The sequence below is a fragment of the Pogona vitticeps genome, chromosome 2, assembly GCF_051106095.1.
Source record: "Pogona vitticeps strain Pit_001003342236 chromosome 2, PviZW2.1, whole genome shotgun sequence".
Taxonomy (NCBI): Eukaryota; Metazoa; Chordata; class Lepidosauria; order Squamata; family Agamidae; genus Pogona; species Pogona vitticeps.
In genome coordinates this window covers 9,288,308-9,312,114 of record NC_135784.1, presented here as the reverse complement: position 1 = coordinate 9,312,114, position 23,807 = coordinate 9,288,308, and the positions used below count along the sequence as shown (strand labels likewise).

The following is a 23,807-nucleotide window of genomic DNA, read 5'->3' as shown; positions in this document are numbered from 1 at the left end:
GAAACAGGCTGAAGGAAGGCAAGAAGAGGGAGAGAAATACGGTGGAGTCTGCATGCTTGTGTTTCTGGACTGCGCCTATCTCCCCTCAAACTCCGTGGAGAAAGGCGGGAGGCAGATAGAAGCAATGAAACACAAAGTGGCTGAATAGTGGGCATTTCCATGCTTAAGTACAAAGCTCAAAGCATACCACATACACACATACCCTGTTTCCCTGAAAATAAGCCCTACCCCCCAAAATAAGCCCTGGTTAAGTGAAACCCTGCCCCCAACCCTTGTGCAGCAACCAGAAGAAGATGACAGGACTGTAAAATTAAAAAAAATCCCCTGAAAATAAGCCCTAAGGCAATTTTTTGGAGCAAAAATTAGTAAAAGACCCGTTTTTATTTTTGGGGAAAAACGGTACTTATGCCGGCCGGCTCAGAGCCTCTGGGGAACCCGCCCATCGCCATCTCCTCTGGTCCGGCACGGCTTGGCAAGGCATCGGGCAAAGATTCCCACTCAGGCCTCTGAGATACTTTGAAGACCAAAAAAAGATGGCGGTGAAAATGAGCCGGCCTTGGTCAAGGTCTGGAGGTCCCTCTCTCTTTTGCAGTGACCGTCGCCTGCCTATTAAAGTCATTTCAAGTGGAAATGAGGACATCTTCTCTCCATGAACATTCATGCCTAGGAAATGATGGAAAGGTTCTTCCCTCTCTCTCTCTCTCTCAATCCCTCTCCCTCTCTTTTGGACTATAAATCCCAGAATCCACCCACCAGTCTTTTAGGGGTTTACATGGCTTCCCCCTATAAGAGACCCATCATCTCCAAAAAAAGAGACGAGGCCTCGTTGCACCAAACGATGAATGAATCTTTGGAGGGCCTTATTCAAAAGAGGTGAAGTTCCAAATGGAATTCATAGAAATTGAAAAAAAATGTTTAGGCAAAAATTAAAAAATTGTGGTGCCCCCAGAGGTTCCCCCAACATGATTTCCATGTATACTGTGGGAACTCCACACCGTCCTGCCGTGGCTGAGATAACCTTTCCCTTTAAGTGCCCGCTTTAATGATATTTGTGAATTTCTAAAATCACTTTACTGGTATATTTATTGCGATCTCTTTGTTTATTTCCACCCAGAATTCGGGCAGGGTGCCAAGAGGCCGGTATATATAAAAGTAAAATAAAACAGAAGACAAGCAATAGTCTTGTGACTTTTCGACATTTTAGGGACTACAAACCCCAGTGGACAGGGTTGGCTGGGGCGCATGATGGGGTTTGTAGTCCGAAGCCGCAGAGGGAAGAACCAGAGCCTCGAGGCTTTCGAGGCCTCGGGCTCTGAAAATGAAGCGCTGGGGATCGAGCAGGAAGCCTAACCAGGCTCCCGTCCTCTGAAGAGTTAAAGCCAACGAGTCGTGCTTCCTAGAGAGAGACCTCTGGCGGGCGAGGAGCAGAGAGAGAGAGAGAGAGAGGGATAGAGAGGAAGGAAAGGCAGGCCCTCCGGCGCTGTTCCTCCTCCTCCTCCTCCCCACTTCCGGCCCCTCCCTCCACTCGTGGGAATTCGGGCGGGGATTTTCCCACGCCTCCGCTTCCCCGGACCAAAGGGCGAGCGCGGGTGAGCGTCAATTGGGGGGGGCGGCTTTTGGGGTGGCGAAGGGGGGGTTGTGCCCTCTGGGTGGGGTTGGGGGTGGGGGGTCTATGGGGGAGAAAGACCCTCCCTTCAAATACCAACAAAAAGGGGGGGGCTCTTTTAAGGCTGATCAATTTGGGGGGTTTTCTCCCCCCCAGCCCCCAATCTTGCATCTTCGGTGTGAAGGATGGGAGAGGATGTTTGAGTGTGGCTGTGGGGTGTGTGTGTGTGTGTGTGTGTGTGTGTGTGTGTGTGTGTGTGTGCGCGCGCGCGCGCGTTGTAGCGTTGCTGCCTGGGGGATTCTGGGTGCTATAGTAAAAAAAAAATTCCAAACTTTGGGGAAGATGAACCCTGAAATGTGGGTTTTGCCTGGACAGCAATAGACATCAACTGTCCCCATTAAAACAAAAAGAAAATACTTGGGGAGGGGGGGAGAGAGAAACACAAGGGGAAAATGGTTGTTGTGGGTTTTTCAGGCTCTCAAGGGAAAAACCTCAAGAACACGGCCAGACAACCCGAAAAACCTACAGCAACCCTCAAACATAAGGGACTTAGAAATCAATGTATTCTTAGGAAGTGAACACCTTGGTGAGCGTTTTTCTTCTTCTTAGAACTAGATCTGACTGGAACAGATGTATTTTTTAATTGCCTCACACAGAGGAGAACAATGTTTTCGGAATGAGATCTGTGTCTCCTTAATTTATATATATATATAAATATATATATATATATATTATTGTGTTTCCAGACAAATTTAATTCGAAGCAGGACCAAAAAATGTATATTATTTAAAATGGCCATTTTCATGACATGAAAAGAGACAGAAGGAAGTGATGTGGTCGCTTACCGCAATTGGTAAGAAACCAGGCGAACCAATTTCCAAAAATCCAAGCGTTCTGTATCGTCAGCTTTAGGCCAACCTAAGAAAAATGAGAAGGCGCAAAAATGATGTGCGAGGTTTTGGTGGGGGGGGGAAGAGGAATGAGAAAAATGGACAAAAAGAGGAGAAAAACAGAGCAGATCTTAAGGTCTCCACATCCCCATTCTATCCCACTTTTGAGGAAAAGGAAGGAAAAACAGAAGATGTGGGTTTTCAGATTACTTTTCTCTGAGGTTGCAAGATGCTACCATGCAGCAGGATCTGGCCGGGATGTGCAATCAAGTGGGTTCTTTCAGTCTTCCTCTTTTCCCACTGGCTTTAGTTTTGACCCACATTATTGTCTTTCCCAACAAATCATATTTTCTCACGATGGGTTCAAAATATAATAGTTTCAGTTTAAGTATTTTCTCTTCTAGAGAGAGTTCCTCCTGAGTATTTAAAAAATAAGTTTAAATGGATTTTTAAAAAACAGATGTCAGTCTTTTTCCAATTTCTTGGCTGTGGTCTCCACATGGGTTTATTTATTGTTATATAATTACATATATTTATTACCCCACCCCTAAAATATATGTATTCTCTTATAACCCAAAAGTTCATGACTGAATCAAGGTATAGACATTTTTTCTTCTTCATGAATAATGAAGTTAGGTAATTCTTTGATAGCATGTCTATCTGTTGCCTTCTTAACATTCAGCTTTCATCAGAAATCAAGTCCTTGCTGTTTTTCCCAGTAAAGATGGTGTCATCCATGCGTCTTAGGCTACTGATGCTTCTTCCGCCCATTTCCACTCCTCCTCCCTCTGAATCTAGTCTGGCTTTCCATATGATGTGTTCTGTGTAGAGATTCGATAGACGAGGGGCTGAAATGCAACTTTTGCAAGACGAGTGATTACATCTTGCTTCAAATGTTTGGTGTTCTTTTTTGAATTAACTCTCAGTTTGTTGCTAATTGAATTGTCACACAGTTGTACCTTACCCAGAGTGACCATTATCCAGATGGGTGGTTTTAGAAGTTTAAAATAATAATAACAATTTAAAAATTGGGCTAACATTATCACCGTGACATGCAATGTGGATTTTAGAATTTATCTGGCAATGTATATTTGTGGGTTCAGCTAAGTTGTATGTTGTTGTTTTGGGGCCCTTTCCACAAAATTAGTGGATCATTCGAAACAGCTGAGCTTAAACGCTGGGTACAGACCTGATTCCAGTCCCAGATTATCACCTCTCTTCAATAAGGATTTTCATTTGTGTCTAGAAACATTTGCTCACTCTTTTCCCCTAGAGAGTTCAACATGTTGCTTTCCATTATATTTTCACAGGGGGTAGAGATGGACTCCGGCTCTCCAAAAAAGTTTTGTGCTGAACCAGGGATCCGATCTAGGTTTTCCTCTTTGTAACCCTCGGCTTTGGCTGTGTCTTCGCAGAAGAAAATGGAAAAGTAAATGTAAAGTAAAGTTCATGGTTCTCCTTCACAGCCACCTGTGAGCCATTGAACCTTTCAACGTGGTGGGTCGGAAACAAACCCAATGCAGCCACCTCAGGTATGGACTATATTATCTGGAAGAGGGGAAAGGGGTATTTTTTTGGTAGATTTCTCATTTTGTTATGAGGATCATAAGAAATCTTTTGGTTTATTCCAGTCTGTGAACCAGCCTCGGAAGGATACAAGGCTGAGTGAACCTTGAGCCGGCTACCTGGGATTGAATCCTGGGTGGCGAACACAGTTTTGGCTGCAGGACAGCAGTCTAACCCCTGCGCCACAAGACAAATATTGATTTTCTCATTTGAAAGTCTGCGCTCTGCAGAAAATTGCTATGTCCATCTTCCTGAGTTGAGTCTCTCCCTTTACCTTCACTGCAAAAAAAAAAATTGAGGTGAATTTCCAGAGTCTCCTTGGGAATCTCTTTTGAACTGAAGTTTTTTTTTCTCTTCTTTTCCAGAGTCCTGTGGTTTTTGAGGAGGTGGCCATATATTTTACCAGAGGAGAATGGGTTCTGCTGGATGTCACTCAGAGAGATCTGTACACCGATGTCATGCTGGAAAATTATGGGAATTTAGCCTTCCTGGGTAAGTTACTCTCTCTCTTTTCTGTCAAAGAGAGCTTGTCTTGTTCATGAAAGACAAGCAGTTTGGGGTTTTTTAAAAAATATATATATATATGAATAGGGTTGTTTTTAATGTGAACGGATTGTTTTGCTCTGATGCTCTTAAATGATGTTTTTATTGACTCTTATTAATATAATACTTGTTTACTCCTTTTTAAATATTTGTCTATTCCATGTTTTGAGCTTTTAAATATTCTCTTTTAACCATTACAAGCTGCCTTGGATCATTTTAAGGAGAAAGGCAGGGTATTTTAAATAAATAAATAAATAAAAATATTAACTAATATCGAATATTATTATTGAATACTGAGAGTTCTAGGCATGTTCCGTACTGCCTAAGCCTTGAAAAGGCAAATGTCAGCTGAGTACAAACACCTTCTCTCTCTCTCTCTCTCTCTCTCTCCCTCAATCCATTCCGGGAGCCCTGAGCAATTTATGACTCTTACTGACGGATCTGGGTTGGCTGGTTGATTTAACTGGTTCCCCAAAACTATGTTCAATGCCAAGTGATAGTTTTAACTGTATGTAGACGTTACATTGGCTTGCGGTGGTTTTATTCACCTGATCACCAAATGCTGTGGACGGGTGAGGTAGAAAGGCAGAAATAAATCAATGCATAAATACATACCGTATTTTTCGCACCGTAAGACGCACTTTTTCCCCACAAAACAGGGGGGTGGAAAGTCTGTGTGTCTTATGGAGCGAAGAAAACAGATTATATTTTCCTGTTTTCTTCTCCTAAAAAACTGGTGCGTCTTATGGAAAGGTGCGTCTTATGGAGCGAAAAATACGGTAAATAGGCAGGAATTGGTCATGCCAAAAATTGGCTGGTTTTAGGACCGCCATCAGTCAATAGCGGCAAACCCTTTGGCTTTTACAGGCTCCGTTGATGGATTACTTACTTACTTACTTACAAGATTTTTTTTTAGCCACCTCTGAGTGGCCTCTGAGTGGCCTCTGAGTGGCGTACAACAATATTCAAACTTTAAAAAGATGAAAACCATTAAATATAGGCAATATTATAGTAATATCCTATTTTAAAAACAATCATTAAAACATTGATATTAATAAATCCTGCTGCTCGTATGGCCAGCGAAAGGATACTGTTTAATTAAAATGCTGGCCGAACAGAAAGGTCTCTTTGCCTGGCGCCGAAAAGCCAAAAGTGTTGGAGCCAAGAGGATCTCTATAGGGAGGGTGTTCCAAAGTTGGGGGGGCAACAGCCGAGAAGGCCCTGTTTTGATTAGCAACCCCGTAATGAAAGGAAATCAGAGAGAGAGAGAGAGAGAGATACTGAGAATTCTGTCTCTCTCTTTATTGCAGTAGCTAAGGAGAGAGAAGTATTAAAATACTTCTGTGGGGGCATGTGTCACTGTATGAACCTCCTCCAGTTTTAATATCTGTGAGGAAGCCGTTGTCTCAGTTTCACCACCCTCGCAAGGCAGGTTTGGTTAGCACCATGGGAGGGAAGATGTTTTGGAGGCTGATTCCAGCCTGTGGAACTCCCTTCCACATGAGGTTACGTCAGCCCTCCCCCTGGTATATTTTTCACTAGGAGGCCAAGATTTGTCACTTTGCTCAGGATTTGGTAACTGACAGGAAAGCTGAAAATATAACTTTCTGCGGGGGTTGCTACATGTTTTATCCAGTTTCTAACTTTACCAGTCTTTTAATATTATTTTTCAGAGGTTTTTTTTAGATACAGCAAAGTGATATGACTTACTTACTTCCTTCCTTCTCTTTCCCTCCTTCCCTCCTTCCCTCCTTCTTTCTTTCTCTCTCCTTCCTTCTCTTTCCATCCTCCCTCCCTCCCTCCCTCCCTTCCTACCTACTTATCTACCTACCTGCCTGCCTGCCTGCCTGCCTGCCTGCCTGCCTACCTACCTCTTTTTCTTTCTTTCTTTCTTTCTCTCTCTCTCCCTCCCTCCCCTTTTCCACACTCTTCCATCTGTGTGTGTGTGTGTGTGTGTGTGTATCTATCTGTCTATCTATCTCACTTGCTATATCAATAAAAATATTAGTTGGCTGGCTGGCTGTTTATTTATTTATGAAATCAAGTCACCCCCTCATCCTCAGGTGACGCAAGTGATTCAGAGCTTAAGAAGCTGTGTTCCTGGATTGCTGTTTGTTGGTCTGAAGAGATCTCCATGGCAGTCTCATAGGAGAGAAGTCTTGTTGCCTCATTTTTATAGCCTGCCCGTGATTCTTGATGCTCTGCAGTGCTTCGAAATCCTTGGATGGAAGCCTGTGAGAAATATTTGAGAACACCTAACGAAACGGGTGAAGCCACACAAGCTTCTGCATTGGAAAGCACGTGGCTTTAACGATCCCCCCTGCCCCCCGCTTTACCTTTTATTCGTTCCGCAGCCAGAGGGAGGACATGCCTTTGAAAACCACAAGCTTTTATGACATGAAGGATAAAGAAGGTCTTCCCACCCATCCCTTTTGCTTCATTTTTGCAGGCTGTGCTCTGGCGTTGGAGGCCAGTTCTGAGTGGCCTCTTCCTTCAGAGGGAGCGGGAAGAGCACCTGCCCGAGCCGCACAGGTAGGGGGGGAAGATCGCCAGGAAGGTGAGGAAACAGCCTCCTCCTCTTTCCTTTTCCACCTCAAGGAGCTCCAGCTTCTTTTTTCTCTCTGTCCCACCAAGTCACCTTCCACCGAGGTGGCCGGTGCGGCCGTTCCACCCGGTCTGGCTAGAGATGGACGGGCGTAGGATGGTGAGAGCGGGTTCATGCGGTGTGTCCCTGTGGATGATGCATGAGGGGTGAGCCCACCTAGTGCTCCAGGGCCAAGACTCGGGGCTCGAATGAGAGAATTGCATGGAGAACAGGAGAGCTGGGTGCAAGGCGGAAGGTGGATTGGACGACCCTTTCACCTTCATATCCCCTAAGGAGAAAGAGGTGGCTGGTTTTTAGGTTGAAGGTGCCGGAGAGATGACTCGGGCGACCTTGAGGGTGTGTCACTCACAAGTGTGATAGTGGTGAGAAGGAGCAAGGACGTTGCAGCCTGGGAGACAAACATTGACATCAAGCAGAAGATTCTTGGTGGCTGCTGTTCCCATAAGTAATCTCAAGGACCGTATCCATCAGGAGAGGCCTTTCTCTTGGCCCCACCACCCTCACCAGTGTGTTTGGTTGGGGCACAGGAGAGGGCCTTCTCTGTGGAGGCTCCCAGAGACTCTGGAACTCCCTCCCACTAGAGGCCAGCCTGGCCCCATCTTGGCTGTCCCTCCACAAGCAGGCGAAGACGGTTCTCTTCAGGCAGCTTTTCCCTTAGTGATTGAATTGTCCGTGAAGGTTATTTTAATGGATTATTGTACCTTGTTGGCTTTAATGTGTTTTAGTATTGATTTTATTTATCATTTTTAATAGACAATTTATACAATTGGTGTTTTTTTAATGCTACCTTTTTAATAATATAGTGGTGACCCGCATAGCGACGATTATCCGTTTCAGATAAATCGTCGCTATCCAGAAACGTCGCTATACGGGGCAAAAAACCTCATAGGAATGCATTAAACTCCGTTTAATGCGTTCTTATGGAGGATAAACTCACCGCTAAGTGGAAATCCTCCAGCCGGCCGCCATTTTCGCCGCCTCGGTAAGTGAGGAATCGACGCAAAAACGCTGCAGGCAGCCATTTTGTTGATGCGGCAGCCATTTTGGAACCGCCAATCAGCTGTTCCAAAACATCACAATACGAAGATCGGTAAGCAAAACGCTTACTGATCATCGCAATGCGATGTTTACCCTATCTAAACATTGCAATGTGATCGCTTTTTTGATCGCAAAATCCGCATTGCTATACGGATTCGTCGTTAAACGGTGCGCTCGTTATGCGAGGCACCACTGTATAAGCTGCCTCAGGTCCTTTTTAAGGAGAAAGGCAGGCTAAACCTATTTTAAAGATACGAATATTGTCAGATAGACAGTCAAGAATACCCCCTTGTTTCACTCTGTTTATGCTTTCAAAATTGAGTAGAATATGGACACAGAAAGGGGAGTGCTGTAGCCCCATTCTTTCCATTGTCATTTCCAGAAACCTGTCACATGTTAGAGGAGGAGAAGTCTGAAGCGGGACAGCCTGTACGGTCTACAGTCACAAGCTAAAAATAAGCCAACAGCATGATGTTGCTGCAAAAAGGCCCAATGCTATTTTAGGCTGCATTAATAGAGGTATTGTTTCCAAATCCCACGAGGTGCTGGTCCCCCTCTATTCAGCAGTTGTTAGGCCTTACCTTGAGGATTGTGTCCAGTTCTGGACACCAACACTTCAGGAAGGATGTTAACAAAGTTCAGAGGAGGGTGACGAGGATGATCAAGGAGCTGGAAACCAAGTCTTGTGAGGAAAGGCTGAAAGAGCTGGGCATGTTGAGCCTGGAGAACAGAAGACGGAAGGGGAAATAGGATAGCACTTTTCAAATATTTGAAAGGCTGTCCTTCAGAGGAGGGGCAGGACCTGTTCTTGATTATCCCAGAGTGCAGGACACGCCACAATGGGCTCAAGTTAAAGGAAGCCAGATTTTGGTTGAATATCAGGAAAAACTTCCTAACTGTTAGAGCCGTACGACGGTGGAACCGGTGACCTTTGGAGTTGGCGAGCTCTCCGACCCTGGAGGCACTCAAGAGAAACTGAGATCGCTACCTGGCAGATCTGCTTTGATTTGTATTCCTGCCTTGAGCCGGGGGTTGGACCAGATGGCCTTAAGAGGTCCCTTCCAACTTCACTTTTCTAGCAATCTAAAGTGGCTCTCCTCTGTGAGTCAGGAGCCAGACCCTGAAAAATCAGGGTCTCAATGCACATGAGAGGTCTCCCTTGAATGTTGCCCTAGAGAGCTGAGCTGTTCTCTCTGCAGGATCACTGTATCCCGTATGTAAGAGGCTGACAGATCTACTCCTCGTTACACTTGAGTATTCTACCTCCTTTTGAAGGATTGGAAAGGGATAGCAACAGTCAATGGCATCATCAGGTTAGCGGCCGGCCAAAATCAAAGCAAAAAGCCAAGCGTGCTCCTTGTTTACCCTCCCATAGTGCTTCAAGCACTCTCTGGGTGGTTTATGAGTTACACGTTGTCCCCACCCCACCCCTAGCAAGCTCATTTTATTGACCTCAGAAGGACAGAAGGCTGAGTCAACCTTGAGCCGGCTCCCTGGGATTCAACCCCAGGTCATGATCCCAGTTTTGGCTGCATCCTTGCAGTCTAAAGCCCTGCGGCATGAGGTTTCTGTTGTTTTACATTCCACCTGTGGAAGAGACTTCACCAGCAAGGGAGAGTTTTGGTAACCAAAGACTTCCTCCTCCTGTCCCATGGCTTCCATGCAATGAATTGGACTGCTTGTGAATTGGACTAGAAGAGTGGAAGTCTTTAATGACTGAAAATGGGTTCCTCTTGAGCTCCAAGTGTGCCACAAGGGATTATGGGAGTGGCATTTTTAAAAAGAGGCATGGATGACAGAATGTAACAGACAGAAATAGGTATGTATTTCCAAGTTGTAGTTAACAGAGACCATGCAATGGAGAGCACTCTACAGTGGTGCCTTGCTTAACGGGCGGCCCGTTTAACCCCAAATCTGCATAGCAATGATTTTTTTGCAATGGTTTTTGCGACCGCATTGCGATGTTTTTAATGGGAAAATATCGCTTTGCGATGATCGGTAAGCTGTTTCGCTTACAGATTTTCGCATAGCAATGATTTTCCAGTAGCTGATTGCTGGTTCCAAAATGGCCACCGGGTTAAAAAAAAATGGTCGTCCGCTGTGTTTTTGCCCAGATTCCTTGCTTACCGGGCAACGAAAATGGCGGCCGTATGGAGGATTTTCGGTTAAAAGTAAGTTTTTTGCCTATAGGAACGCATTAAACGGGTTTTAATGCATTCCTATGGGCTTTTTATTTTCGCATAGCGACGAATCTGCATAGCGACGAATCTGCATAGCGACGATTTTTGCTGCACGGATTATCATTGCTATGCGGGGCACCACTCTATACATTTTTTGACATACATAGAGGCCAATAACATGGTCTTCCTGTATTTGTGGTGAGACAGTGCTTACATTTTTTTGATTGTCTGCTGGTATCTCGGTATTAGACCAACCCTAGAGTGACTAGGTGGGACATGGCGGTGCTGCAGGTTAAACCGCAGAAGCCTCTGTGCTGCAAGGTCAGAAGACCTGCGGTCGTAAGATCGAATCCATGCAATGGAGTGAGCTCCCATCGCTTGTCCCAGCTCCTGCCAACCTAGCAGTTTGAAAAACGCGAGTAGATAAATACGTACTACCTCAGTGGGAAGGTCATGGCGTTCCGTATCTAGTCGCGCTGGCCATGTGACCATGGAAACTGTCTTCGGACAAAATGCTCGCTCTACGGCTTGGAAACGGGGATGAGCTTAGAGTCGGACACAACTTGACTAAATGTCAAGGGGAATCTTTACCTTTTCTAGAATGACTGCTTTTTTAAAAAAAGTAAATACCATATTACCTGATCTTGGGTTTTTCAATCGATGGGCAAAAGTGTGTTTCTGTACACAGAATAAGCACCCCCCCTAAAGATTTGGGGTGAGCTGCCCACCCCACCCCATTCGCATTTGTTTGTTTTGGTTCCTTGTGTGTAAATTATCTTTCTCGAAAGAAAGCCTGTTCTTCTGCTGTGTCCAGGGTCTGTGGTCTTTTGAGGAGGTGGCCTTGCATTTCACCAAGGACGAATGGTCACTGATGGATCCCGGCCAGAGAGCTTCGTACGTAGAGGTCATGGTGGAGAATTTTGGAAACGTGGCCTCTCTGGGTAAGGACTGGTTCCCTTCCTTCATCCTGAGGATAGTTAAGATTCTGAGATGGTTAAAGAGTGGTTTTTGCCCATTTGACAACTCCAGTGAGCTTCCCCGGCCAAGTGGGAATTTGGACCCAAGGTCCCTGAGTCGTGGTCCATTGCTCTGTCCGCTGTGCCACGCTGGATAGTCCTAGTTTTGATATCATATGTTTCATAGAACCATAGAGTCATGGCATTGGAAGTGGCCCCTCAGACCACCGAGTCCAACCTCTTGCTCAAGGCAGGAATCCCAATAAATGCAGATCTGCCAGATGGTGATCTAAGTTTCTCTTGAATTCTTAGAGCATTGTTCAACCTTTGCTTGATTCTTTTGTTTAATAGTGTGACAGTCTGTTGTTTTAGCTTCGAGTATTGTCTCGTTTAATACTATAAGTCACCTTCAACCCCTTTTCATAGAAAGCTGGCGTATAAATATTTTGAATAAATAAACAAGACGTATGTGAGTGTTCCTGCAGACCATACACGGGAGACCCTCCAAAGAGCCTTTCCTCCAACGTGACTGACTTGGGGACTAAGGAAATTTTTAGAAGGCCAAGGACACACCTTATTTTTCATTCTCTGCCCAACTTTTGATTCTCTCTTCCCCATCTCTCCATCCATCCATCCATCCATCCATCCATCCATCCATCCATCCAAATGTATTTTGTATTGCTATCTGTCTGTCTGTCTGTCCGTCCGTCAGTCCATCCATCCATCTGTCATTTTTATCCTGCCGATCTAGCGCTGAGGCACTTTCTCCCTCCACCCAGCCTTTTCGCTTCCTGGAGGAAAGTGGCCACCACCCCATGTAGTGAACCTAAGTGAGGGGGCGGAGATTTTCCAGGGGAAGGTCCCGAACCACAGCTGGAGGGCACAGAGAGGATGAAAGGCTTCTTCACCCCTTCCCCGCCTTGAGTGCAACCTTGGCTTTACACCGGTGGGCACCTTCCCCACACACTAGCACTGTTCTCTATAAATTGGGAAGCTGGCCGGTCGTTGTCTTCTCAGCTGGGTCTTTTCCCCTCCCGTGTGCTGAGATGTGGTGAAAGAAGCCACTGGCTCACATAAGGAGCTTCTTGAGAAAATAATCCCAAGGAAAAACCTCTACTGGGGCAATTCTGTGACTTGTAGTGTGAAAAAAGTAACTTTTTCCATTCTGGGGGAAACATCACCATTGGGGGTCATCTTTCCCACTTCATTCCCAATTAATATTTCAGAATGAGCCAAATGAGCTTGGATGGTCCATGTTGTGGCGGTGGGGGAAACTCCTTAGTTGCCTTTTGGGGGGGAGCTTATGACGTAGGTTGCTGTGGGATCCTCCGTATTTTGTGGCTGGCGTGATGACTTTGTTTCGTGTCTGCTTGCCTCCCTGCTCCGACCCCTGGAAGTCCCCAGACCTAACCTCGTCACTTGTCTGGAAGAAGGGGAAGATCCCTTTGTCCTGGATCCTAAGGAGGAGAAAAGAGTGGCCGATAACTTCCCAGGTAACTGCTTTAAGGATGAACGCTTGCTTGTGGGAAGACGGCAGATCCTGGACGTTTTTGGAGATGGGAATCCTGTTGCAGTCTCTGATTATCTTGGGTGAGGTCCTCTATAATAGCAGGCGAAGACTAAATCCACCCAGTCCCCAAAGTTTATAATGCCAGTTCCGTGTCACAGAAGCCCTGGGTCACAGGCTCACACATTCCTTTTTGGTTAGGACTCCAAATCCCAGCATCCTCTTTGTCGGGAATTTTGCCTGCCAGACCTACCCCTACAGACACCTAAATTGTGCTCACCTGGAGGAAGGTTGAAGTGGGGAGCTGCAAGGCCTAGAACGGAAGGACCTTCTAGGCCTAGTTTCCTGTTAGAACAGGAAGCTGTCCCAGTGCCTGCTGGGAGTTCTACGACCAAGCTCAGCCAGAGTGGTCAGTAGGGGACGGGTGTGGCAGGTGGAACACCTCCCAGAATGGAGGATTATGGCATTTGGAGTCCAAACCAAAATGGAATCCAGGTGCCTACTTGGTTACGACAGCATGGATGCCGTTTTCCTTCCCCATCTTAATTATCCCTCCCCCACAAGAAGTCCTCCAAACTCACAGTGTTCTAAGATTTCTCCCGGGATTGCTTTTGCGCTATGATTTTGGAACCCACCGATTCACTCAAATGCGTCTTCCTTTGGTTATAATGGTGTCCTTCTTCCTCATTTCATCCTTCGAGGACAAGTTAAAAGAGGGCCATTATTCTTTGGATCATTAAAAATCTTCACGGGGGTGATAGAACCTAAATGCCCTTCTATCACATACTATTGTCAAAACACCCTTTATTTTGTTTCTTCACTATTTATTGTTTTGTCACTTGAGTAATGTAGCCACAGGAAGAATACAGCGGTGCCTCGACTTATGAACTTAATCAGTAATGAAATGGTGTTTCAAAATGTTCGTAAGTCGAATCAGCATTTCCCATAGGAATGCACTGAAAACCGATTAATTCGTTCCGGCTGTTTTTTGTTCTTATGTAGAGGCGCTGTTTGTAAGTCAAAGCATTTGTTCCCATAGGAACTAATGTAAAAGTGGTTAATCCGTCCTCTACCACTAGGTGGAGAAATTTTTTTTAACCTAAGATGACCTAAGGTTAAAAAAAGAGCAGGAAAGGGGGGACCAAGCAGCTTTAAACCAAACCAAGCACCTTTTAAACCAGCCTTTACATTTTAAAATTACAGTACCAGGCAGTCCAAAGTCCATTTCCTACTTTTTCCATGTTTTTTTTTTTGTTCGAAAGTCAAAGCTCTGTTCGCAAGTTGAAGCAAAATTTTGTAAATGGAGCTATTCATAAATCGAACTGTTCGTATGCAGGGGTGTTCATAAGTCGAGGCACCACTGTACTTTCTAAATTTTCCTCTCTTCTCCTCCTTTCATGGACACCAACTTATGTATATATTGATCTTTTACCCTGTTAACATTCTTTGCACTGTTGCCACACATGCAGTACGTTTAAACTCAGCTGGGCATCGCGCTAAGGACTCCATTTTGATTCTCCTCACAAGGGTTGCAGAATCCCGTCTCCAACTTCATCTTTTGGTGGAAGGAAGATCTGTTGAGCTTTGACGAACTCTCCATGGAGGGTGGGGGATCGTCAGGGAAGGGTTTTAGTGTGCCTAGAACCTTTGTCATGGAGATAGAAATCTCCATAATCCATGGCAGCAGTGGGAGCAAAGAAGTCCTTCTTCTCTGCCATGGTTGGATCTGCACAGAGTCGCCCGGTGGGCCGCTATCAAGTGGTCAAGGCCCCGTGACATGCCGGTCTGCAGGAAGAGAGCACAGACCACACTGGAGCTCCCTGTGAAGAATTCGCACAATGCTTTGCAGGCAAAACTGCAAGCTTCCCCCCCCCCCCCGAGTGTCTCTGTCTGAGATTCGGGGTTTTTAAATATATGGCAGTGCCTTGTTGCTTTACGTCCTTTGTTGACATTGATTTTGTTTACCCTTTCGTGTTATATTCGTTGGCCCTTTAGAAAATAATTCTGTAACTGCTGTTCTTAATTTTTAATTTTGTTTTATCAATATGCCTCAGGTCCTTTTTGAAGAGAAAGGTGGAGTAAGAACGTTTTAAGTGAAATTAATTAATAAGGAAATTTAATCCAACTGCGTGAAATTCATTATTTTTGCAGCAAGTGCTAGTGAATCTTGTGCAGAAGCAGTGGAATTTATAGCATTTGGATGGTTTGTACCAAGCCGCCCAGGGTGGAAGAATTTACCAGATGGGTGGGATATATATATATATATATATATATATATATATATATATATATATATATATATATATATATATATATATATATATATATATATATATATATATATATATATATAATTCTCCTTTATAGAAGTTCCACTGCATAGACACTTAAGTGTGGCTCAGCTAGGAGAAAGGCCTAAGCTGGAAACTAGGCCGCCTAGCTAGCTAGGCCTTTGTGGCCTAGCTAGGCCTAGCTCAGCCTAACTTCCTGTTCAGAAAGGAAGCTCCCAGGTAGCACTGGGAAGCTTCCATTCTGAACAGGACGTTTGGGTGGCACCTGGATTACCCAGGCAACAATTAAAAAAAATAAACATTGCTTTTCAGCTTAGACCTTTCTCCCATGTGCGCCATATTTACTGTCTATAGGAGTTTGCTGGGTGGAACTCGCAAAGTGGTTGATTGTCGGATTTGTAGTCCAAAAGATCTAAAGCCAGGAACCAAAATCAAAGAAGCAAGAAGTGTTCTCAGATGCCATTGAGGGACCCTCCATAAATCAACGCCTTATTGGGTCAACAGTGCCATTAGATATGCAGTCTGGAAGCAGTCTATTTGGGCTAGATCCTTTATCAGTCCAAGAAAGTGGAGAGTTAGGAGGAAAAGGCTAACTTTTTTTCGTTAAAGAATTGTTTAATTGTGTTTCTTCCCTGGTGTCGGGTTCTGTTTCTGCCCATGACTTGATTAGATTTCTTGTTCGATTGTTTCAGGTAAAAGGAAGGAAAGCAAGAAAGGAGAACAGGAGAGAATGAAAGAAACTAAAGACGGATCAAAAGGGAACATGTATACTGCTTTTGAAGGAACTGATCGGCATACATTTCCAGCACTTGAAGAAGACCCTGGGGAAGAGTTGTTAATATGCTCGGAGTGCGGAAAGAGCTACACTCCCAAGATGTACCTTATTCATCAACGCATTCACAACCAAAAGCATTTAGAGAGCGGAAAGCAGTGGGGGTACGGCTTAGATTTTCACGTGCCTCCAGTATACTGCCCAGGAGAGAAGCCTTATACGTGTTCAGAGTGCGGGAAAAGTTTTTCTTCCAGCTCAAGCCTTAGAAGACATCAGGTAAACCATGCGAAAGGAAAGCCCCATAAATGTTCTGACTGCGGGAAAGAATTTGTGTGCAAGTCGCATCTTAACTCCCACCAAAGAATCCACACAGGGGAGAAGCCCTATGTATGTCTGGTGTGTGGGAAAAGCTTCCGTCAGAGCACGTACCTTAAGTCTCATCAGCGAAGTCACACAGGAGAGAAGCCCTATAAATGTTCAGTGTGCGGGAAATGCTTCAGTGAAAGCAAATACCTTAAGTCGCATGAAAGGATCCACACGGGGGAGAAGCCCTATGAATGCTCGGAGTGCGGGAAGCAATTCCGGTGCAAGACTGACCTACGGTTGCACAGGAGAATCCATACCGGAGAGAAGCCCTACGAATGTCCGGTATGTGGAAAGAGCTTCAGTCGGAGTACGGTCCTTAAAATCCATCAGAGAATTCACACTGCAAAGAAAACCTATCTGTGCTTGATATGTCGAAGGCAGTTCAGTCAAGTCACGAGCCTTATTTTACATCAAAAGCAGCACACAGCGGAGAAGACCTACACATGTCCTGACTGTGGGAAAAAGTTCGGCTGGAGTTCAAACCTGAAGAGACACCAAAGGATTCACACGGGTGAGAAGCCCTATAAATGCTCAGAGTGTGGGAAGCAATTCAGGCGCAGTTCGGGCCTTAACGTGCACCAAAGAATTCACACCGGGGAAAAACCCTATAAATGCTCCGAGTGCGGGAAGAGTTTCAGTGACGGAAGAAGGCTTAAACGGCACCAGAGAATTCACACGGGGGAAAAGCCCTACAAGTGTTTGGAGTGTGGGAAGTCCTTTTCCCACAGCCAGTATCTTAAACTGCATCGTAGAACTCACACCGGGGAGAAACCCTATAAGTGCTCCCAGTGTGGAAAGAGTTTTCGTCACAGCATAAGCTTTAAATGGCATGAAATAAGTCATACTGGCAACAAGCCCTATAAATGCATGGAATGTGGAAAGAGCTTCAGCCATAGCCTAAGCCTTATCTTGCATCAGAGGATCCACACAGGGGAGAAGCCCTATAAATGTTCAGTGTGTGGGAAAGGCTTCTGTTGGAGCTCAAACCTTAAAAGACATGAAGTGAATCATGCCGAAGAGAAACCTTACAAATGCTCCGAGTGTGAGAAGCAGTTCAGTTCCAAGTCAGACCTTAACTTGCATCAGAGGATCCACACAGGGGAGAAGCCCTACCAATGCTTGGTGTGCGGGAAAAGCTTCTCTCAGACAGCTTATCTAAAGTCACACCAAAGAATCCACACCGGACAAAGGCCGTACCATTGCTCAGAGTGCGGGAAAAGTTTCAGCCAGAGTTCGCACATCAATGCCCATAAAAGAATTCACACTGGGATGAAGCCCTATCATTGCTCGGAGTGCGGGAAAAGTTTCAGCCAGAGTTCCTACTTCAAAGCCCATCAAAGGATCCATACCGGGGAGAAGCCCTTCGAGTGTGCGGAGTGCGGGAAGAGCTTTGGCCAGAGCACCCACCTTAAAAGGCACCAGAAAATCCACACAGGCGAGAAGCTGCATCAGTGTTCCGTTTGTGGGAATCAGTTCAGCCGGAGGTCAGCCCTGGAGTCGCATCAAAGAATCCACACGGGTGAGAAGCCCTATAAATGCGCCGAGTGCGGGAAAAGTTTCAGCCGTGGCACCGACCTTAAGTCGCACGAAAGGATCCACACAGGGGAGAAGCCTTATAAATGCTTAGACTGCGGGAAAAGCTTCAGTCACAGTTCCCATTTTAATATACACCAGAGAATCCATACGGGAGAGGAGCCGTATAAATGCGCCGAGTGCGGGAGGTGCTTTGGTCGGAGTTCCCACCTTAAAAGACACCAACAGATTCACACCGGAGAGAAGCCCCATGAATGTCCCACCTGTGGGAAGCATTTCACCCACCGGTCCGACCTTCAGCTGCACCAAAGAACCCATACGGGCGAGAAGCCTTATACGTGCTCAGAGTGTGGAAAGAGCTTCAGCCAGAGTACCCTTCTGAAGAGACATGAGAGAACCCACACGGGGGACAAGCCGCACAAGTGCCCCGAATGTGGGAAGGGTTTCGGTGACAACAGAATCCTTAAGGTGCATCTAAGAATACACACAGGAGAGAAGCCCTACAAATGTTCTGAGTGCGGAAGGTGTTTCACTCAGAGTGCACCCCTCAAGAGGCATCAGAGGATCCACACGGGGGAGAAACCCTACAAATGTGCCGAGTGCGGGAAGTGTTTTAGTCACAGCACGCCCCTGAAAAGACATCAAAAAATTCATTTTAGGGATGATTGGAATGTGGGGAGACCGTCTATTAGCACAGATTTCTTCATTTTAGAAGATCCAATCCTGGCAGAGACTCTGTGAAAATTTTACTTCATTCATAAGTCAACCTTAAGAATCTTTAGAGACGTCACAAACAGGACTGATCAGTTATTATGGAAGAGCACACAAACATGCGGCTTTAACCTGTTGTTATGTTCATGCTTTTTTTGGTCGTTGAACTCATTCCAGAGAGCACATTTTTAATCTCCTTTTTTGGTGCGATTTTTGCAGTGGCTTTCAGTTAACGTGATCTTGGCCACTTTGCTGTCAATCAGTGTATAAAGCTATTCATGAGAAAACAGGAGGATGGAGCGTTTCCTTCATCTCTCATTGTATTAGAACCCAACGTGCCCGTAGACGGAAGCTGAATTATGAGGGGTCCTTTGCAGTTAAAAGGAAGAGATGTTGTGGAATCCACTGCCTTCCTTTCTTTCTTCGTATATGAGCATTGAACAATTTAAAATCATAGAAATGCAATACAAATAATATTCAAAATATTAAGAAATATTTAAAAAGCTAAAACGATAAGACTATTTTGACCAGAAGTAGGCTACTCATCTTTTTTCCACACGGAGGCCTAACTTGCATACCCATAAGTAGTGTGTAGATTGAATTCCTGTACAGTCAGAGAGTCCCCTGGACTGCAAGGAGATCAAACCTATCCATTCTGAAAGAAATCAACCCTGAGTACTCACTGGGAGGACAGATCCTGAAGCTGAAGCTCCAAGACTTTGGCCATCTCATGAGAAGAGAAGACTCCCTGGAAAAGACCTTGATGTTGGGAAAGTGTGAAGGCAAGAGGAGAAGAGGACGACAGAGGACGAGATGGATGGACAGGGCCATCGAAGCGACCAACATGAATTTGACCCAACTCTGGGAGGCAGTGGAAGACAGGAGGGCCTGGCATGCTCTGGTCCACGGGATCATGAAGAGTCAGACACAACTAAACAACAACAGTCACAGAAAAATTGTCATATATCCACAATTAGCCCTGTTTTACCTAATTAGTCTTTGAGCTTCCTACTTCACTTGGAAGTCTATTTAAGTGATTTCCGGATGGTGCATCTAGACTTGGTGGAAGAGACCCTCTGGCATTTATCCACTTAGCAAGCTTTTTCTCTCCGTAGGTTTAGCCTAGCCTATTCTGGTTTAGTATTTAGAGCTTGAGAGGTGTGTAGAAAACCTTTCATCTGTTTCTACAAGACATAGAGATGAAGACACGCTGGACGAATTTATGGGGGCTTTTCATGAACTGCCAGCCTTGGTGAAGATGGAGGGTCAGGACAATGTAGTTGATTAGGCTAAAACTCAAAAGACTTGGGTTCCAATCCATGCTATGTATCATGGATGGGCTTTGGAAGTTCACTGGGGTAATGGCATGTACAAAACTGCTCCTCAAATATCTCACATACCTTGAAACCCTGCTAGGGTTGCTATAAATTATAATTGACTGAACATCACAACAGCACACAACACAGTGAAGATGCTGTTTGATCTCTATTAGAGGCAGTATCTTGGTGTTGCACTCTTGTCCATTATATGAACAGAATGCTGGATTTTGTATATTGTTCATTAAGTGTTTGTATAGACTTGAGTCTTATACTGCATCTTCAGGGGAAGACCTTTTTAGTCACATCAACAGTGTCATGTAGATATGGAAGAGAATAGATGCTCCCAGGCTTTGGAACTCCCTACCATTTTGAGGACAGTATGTTTGCAGCTACAGTATTTATACCAAGTTTGTATATAAACAGTTTTGCATGATTTTTGGGAATAGCATAGTTTCTTGAGAATGGAGTTGAGATGTCGTCATCATCATCGTAGAACTGCAGATCTGGAGGGGACCCTATGGGTCATCGAGTCCAGCCCTTGTCAACAAGGTCACAGTGGGGAATCTAACTCCCAACCTCTAGTTCTGCAGCCCGATGCCTAAACCACTCATTTATCCAGCAGCTCTACACGGTTGTCTAAAGAGGGGATCAAAAAGAGGAGAGAGCTGAAGGAAATTAGACGTCTGTTTGAGACTAGTGTTTTGGAGTAAAGTTTATGAAGAAAAGTCTGTATAGGTAGGGGAGTCTGTGTCTCTCTCTGTGTGTAGGGACAACTGAGGAGTTTTCACCCATATCAGCTAAACTCCAAAACTTACTTTTCCCTTCTTACATATAGTTCCTAAATAAAAAATTCTGTTTGATGGATTGAACAATCTCTTTTCATTATTTGTTGTGTACAGAACTAAGAGGAGTGAACCCAGACTACAGTGGCCCCTCGACTTACGGAATTGATCTGTATTGGAATGGTGGCCGCAGGTCGAAAATTCCATAGGTCAAGGGTCCATTTCCCATAGGAATGCATTGAAAACCCCATAATCTGTAGCTGGCATGATTGGCCGGGGGGACTCTGAGAGGTTTCCCATGGTGGCAGAGAAGCCCTGGAAGGCATCTGGAGGTCCCCCTCCAGAGCTTTCCCAGGAGTAGACTTCAGCCCCACAGTTGAGGCGGGTTTTTCCCCTACCCGAGTTGTAAAGGGAGAAAGGGGATGCCTTCAGGGGCCCAAATGAGGGAGGCTGCCAAATCAGGAGGCAGCGAGCAAAGACGAGCTCTTGATCAGGCAGGGAGATCCACTCACCTCCTCATAGCATTGCAGACAAAGGCAAAGTGGGGAGGGGGAGAGCCATGCAGGATCCCCAGGCACAGCTGGAGGAGGAGGAAGAGAAGCAGGGACTTCCCATCCATCGGCTTCACTGCAGCAATGGTCGCCTTGCCTTGTTCTGGTGGCAGCCGCTGACGGCGGAGAAGCAACCTCCCGCCACCACTGGGGTCCTGCGTTCAGATCATGATGCTGCTCCCCATATGGCGCCCTGTTGCCCTTCCAGCGGTGTCTCACCTCTCCACCACCACCGCGGCAGCTGCAACCTTGAGGAGCCAAGGGAGGAGGAGATGAAGCTGCCGCCGCACCAGTCAAAAAGTTGGCAGCAGGCGGTATGAGGTGAGCGCAAAGTTCCAAAGAGGCAACCAGGTAAGGCAAGGCTCCGGCGAGGAAGAGGGAGGGGGACCTCCAGATGCCTTCCAGGGCTTTTCCACTGCCATGGGAGGCATCTCAGAGGTCCCCCCGCCGCCGCCAATCGTGCCTCCGAAGCATGATTGGCGGTGGCGGGGACCCCCGAGATGACTCCCATGGTGGCAGAGAACCCCTGGAAGGCACCTGGATCGGCACTTTGAATTTGAATGTGCATTTGAATTTGGCACTTTCCCTGCCTCCCCCTTCAGGTCTGTAGGTCTATTCTCCGGCCGCAAGCCGAAGATAAATTTTGCAGCTGGAGAAGCCCGTAGCTAAAAAATTTCATAAGTGGAGTCCTGCCTAAGTCGAGGGTCCACTGTACTAACAAACAATAATAACCCAACAGGCCAGCATGCATATGTGTGGTATGGAAAGTTCAAAGAACAGACACATTTCTCAGAACGTACTGTGAGGAAAGTGTTATGTCTACTATGGCAGAAATATTTCAAATGCAAACTTATAAGAAAATTCCAATATGGCTAGCCCCAACAGAGGCTTCCACATTGAAAGTGTTAAGCCATGAGGGAGTTTTACTCAGGTATAAAGTTTCGTTAACTAAAGATCAAACTATGGAAGATAAACAAGATCTAGAGAAACAGGGTCTAGCGATCAATGTTGAAACTAAAATCAAGATATGTAAAGGTAAAGGTTCCCCTTGACAATTTTTGTCCACTCATGTTCAACTCTACAGGGTGGTGCTCATCCCCGTTTCCAAGCCATAGAGCCAGCGTTTTGTCCGAAGACAATCTTCCGTGGTCACATGGCCAGTGCGACTTAGACACCGAGGTGGTCCCTATTTATCTACTTGCACTTGCACGCTTTCGAACCGCTAGGTTGGCAGGAGCTGGGACAAGCGACGGGAGCTCACTCCATCATGTGGATTTGATCTTACGACTGCTTGGTCTTCTGACCCTGCAGCACAGGCTTCTGTGGTTTAGCCCACAGCGCCACCACATCCCTGGTGAAAAGGACAAAAGATATGGGCTTTTTTGAGGGAGATGTTCAGGTGGATGAATTATGGATTTATACGAAAGAGAAAATCAAAAAAGTACACATATGTATTAGAGTATGATCTAGAGCAGTGGTTCCCAAGCTTTTTGGAACCGCAGACTGTTTGGGGGAGTGGGGTCTTTACCCGGGGTGGGGGCACCACATGTGCGCAGATGGGCGTGGCACACTTGTGGGTGAGTGGGGCATGGCACCCACCATGTGTGCGTGCGGGTGGGTGGGAGATCTGTCTCGGCAGCCCAGTCCTGTGAAGCCCACAGACCGGCACGGGGCCGCCAACTGGGGGTTGGGGACCCCTGATCTAGAGGATGAGAGCGTAAAGGAGGCGATGGTAAAATGGGCACAAAACTTTGGCTACAATATTGTAGAAAAATGTGGAAAGATAACTACAAAATGATTAAACCAGTTAATCTTAGAGAAAACATCCTTAAAATGTTTCATAGATGGCATTTTACTCCTGTAAGATTGGCAAAAATGTCAGAAGGGATTGGTAATGTTTGTTTGAAATGTAAAAAAAAAATACGGGGACTGATCATGTGGTCATGTGAGAAAGCAAAAAAGCTTTGGTTACAGGTCTGGGAAATGTTACAAGAAATTGTTCAGCAAAAATTAAGTTTTAAACCTGAAATGTTATTATTGAATATAATGCCAGAAATTATTGATAAAATAAAATATAGTGTACAGTGGTGGCTTGCAAGACAATTACCTCGCGGGGTGATTAATCCGCAAGACGATTAGTTTTTGCGATGGTGATATCAGGGTCCTGGAGATCCTAAGGGAGAAGCATTTGCCGGTAGAGCATGGGCCTTGTGCATAATGGAAATTGCAACATCCCTCAATAGCATTTCCATTTTTAAAAAAAGAAAGACCAGGTAGCAAGTGGTGTGGGGTTAAAATGCTTCACTGCAGTCCAGACTGTAGGGTGCTTTGAAAGTGTTTTGGTATTGCTTATATGCTCACTGTTATTAGCCTTTCTATTGTCTTTTATCATCATCATCATCTTAGAACTGCAAAGGACTCTATGGATCAACGAGTCCAGCCCCTGTCAAAGAGGCTTAGTGGGAGAATCGGACTCCCAGCCTCTGGCTCTGCAGCCGGAGACCTTAACCACAGAGCTATCCAGCTGTTCCTGCAATTGTCATCTGTCCGCCTCCCCAACATGGATTCAACTTCCCATATGTAGTTTCTGG

General features: G+C 45.5%; 1 protein-coding gene and 1 long non-coding RNA gene across 5 annotated transcripts; one reads left to right on the top strand and one right to left on the bottom strand.

Moving 5' to 3' along the window:
- Window positions 1-1,461: 1,461 nt before the first annotated feature.
- Window positions 1,462-23,303, top strand: LOC110070819 (uncharacterized). 4 transcript variants are annotated; one of them, XM_078387402.1, is made up of 8 exons: window positions 1,462-1,589; window positions 3,807-4,028; window positions 4,128-4,317; window positions 4,428-4,554; window positions 7,055-7,137; window positions 11,243-11,369; window positions 12,782-12,877; window positions 15,875-23,303. In XM_078387402.1, the coding sequence occupies exons 4-8, from the start codon at window positions 4,521-4,523 to the stop codon at window positions 18,592-18,594; spliced, it is 3,060 nt and encodes a 1,019-aa protein (XP_078243528.1). In that variant the 5' UTR covers window positions 1,462-1,589; window positions 3,807-4,028; window positions 4,128-4,317; window positions 4,428-4,520; the 3' UTR covers window positions 18,595-23,303. The 4 variants fall into 4 exon arrangements, with proteins under 4 accessions (XP_078243528.1, XP_078243527.1, XP_078243530.1 ...); XM_078387401.1 differs by lacking the exon at window positions 4,128-4,317; XM_078387404.1 differs by lacking the exon at window positions 7,055-7,137.
- LOC144587442 (uncharacterized) lies at window positions 4,641-10,847 on the bottom strand. The gene is made up of 2 exons (XR_013542600.1): window positions 8,830-10,847; window positions 4,641-6,837 (listed from the first exon to the last, which is right to left on the bottom strand). It is a non-coding gene; the product is annotated as an uncharacterized LOC144587442 (long non-coding RNA).
- Window positions 23,304-23,807: the final 504 nt, after the last annotated feature.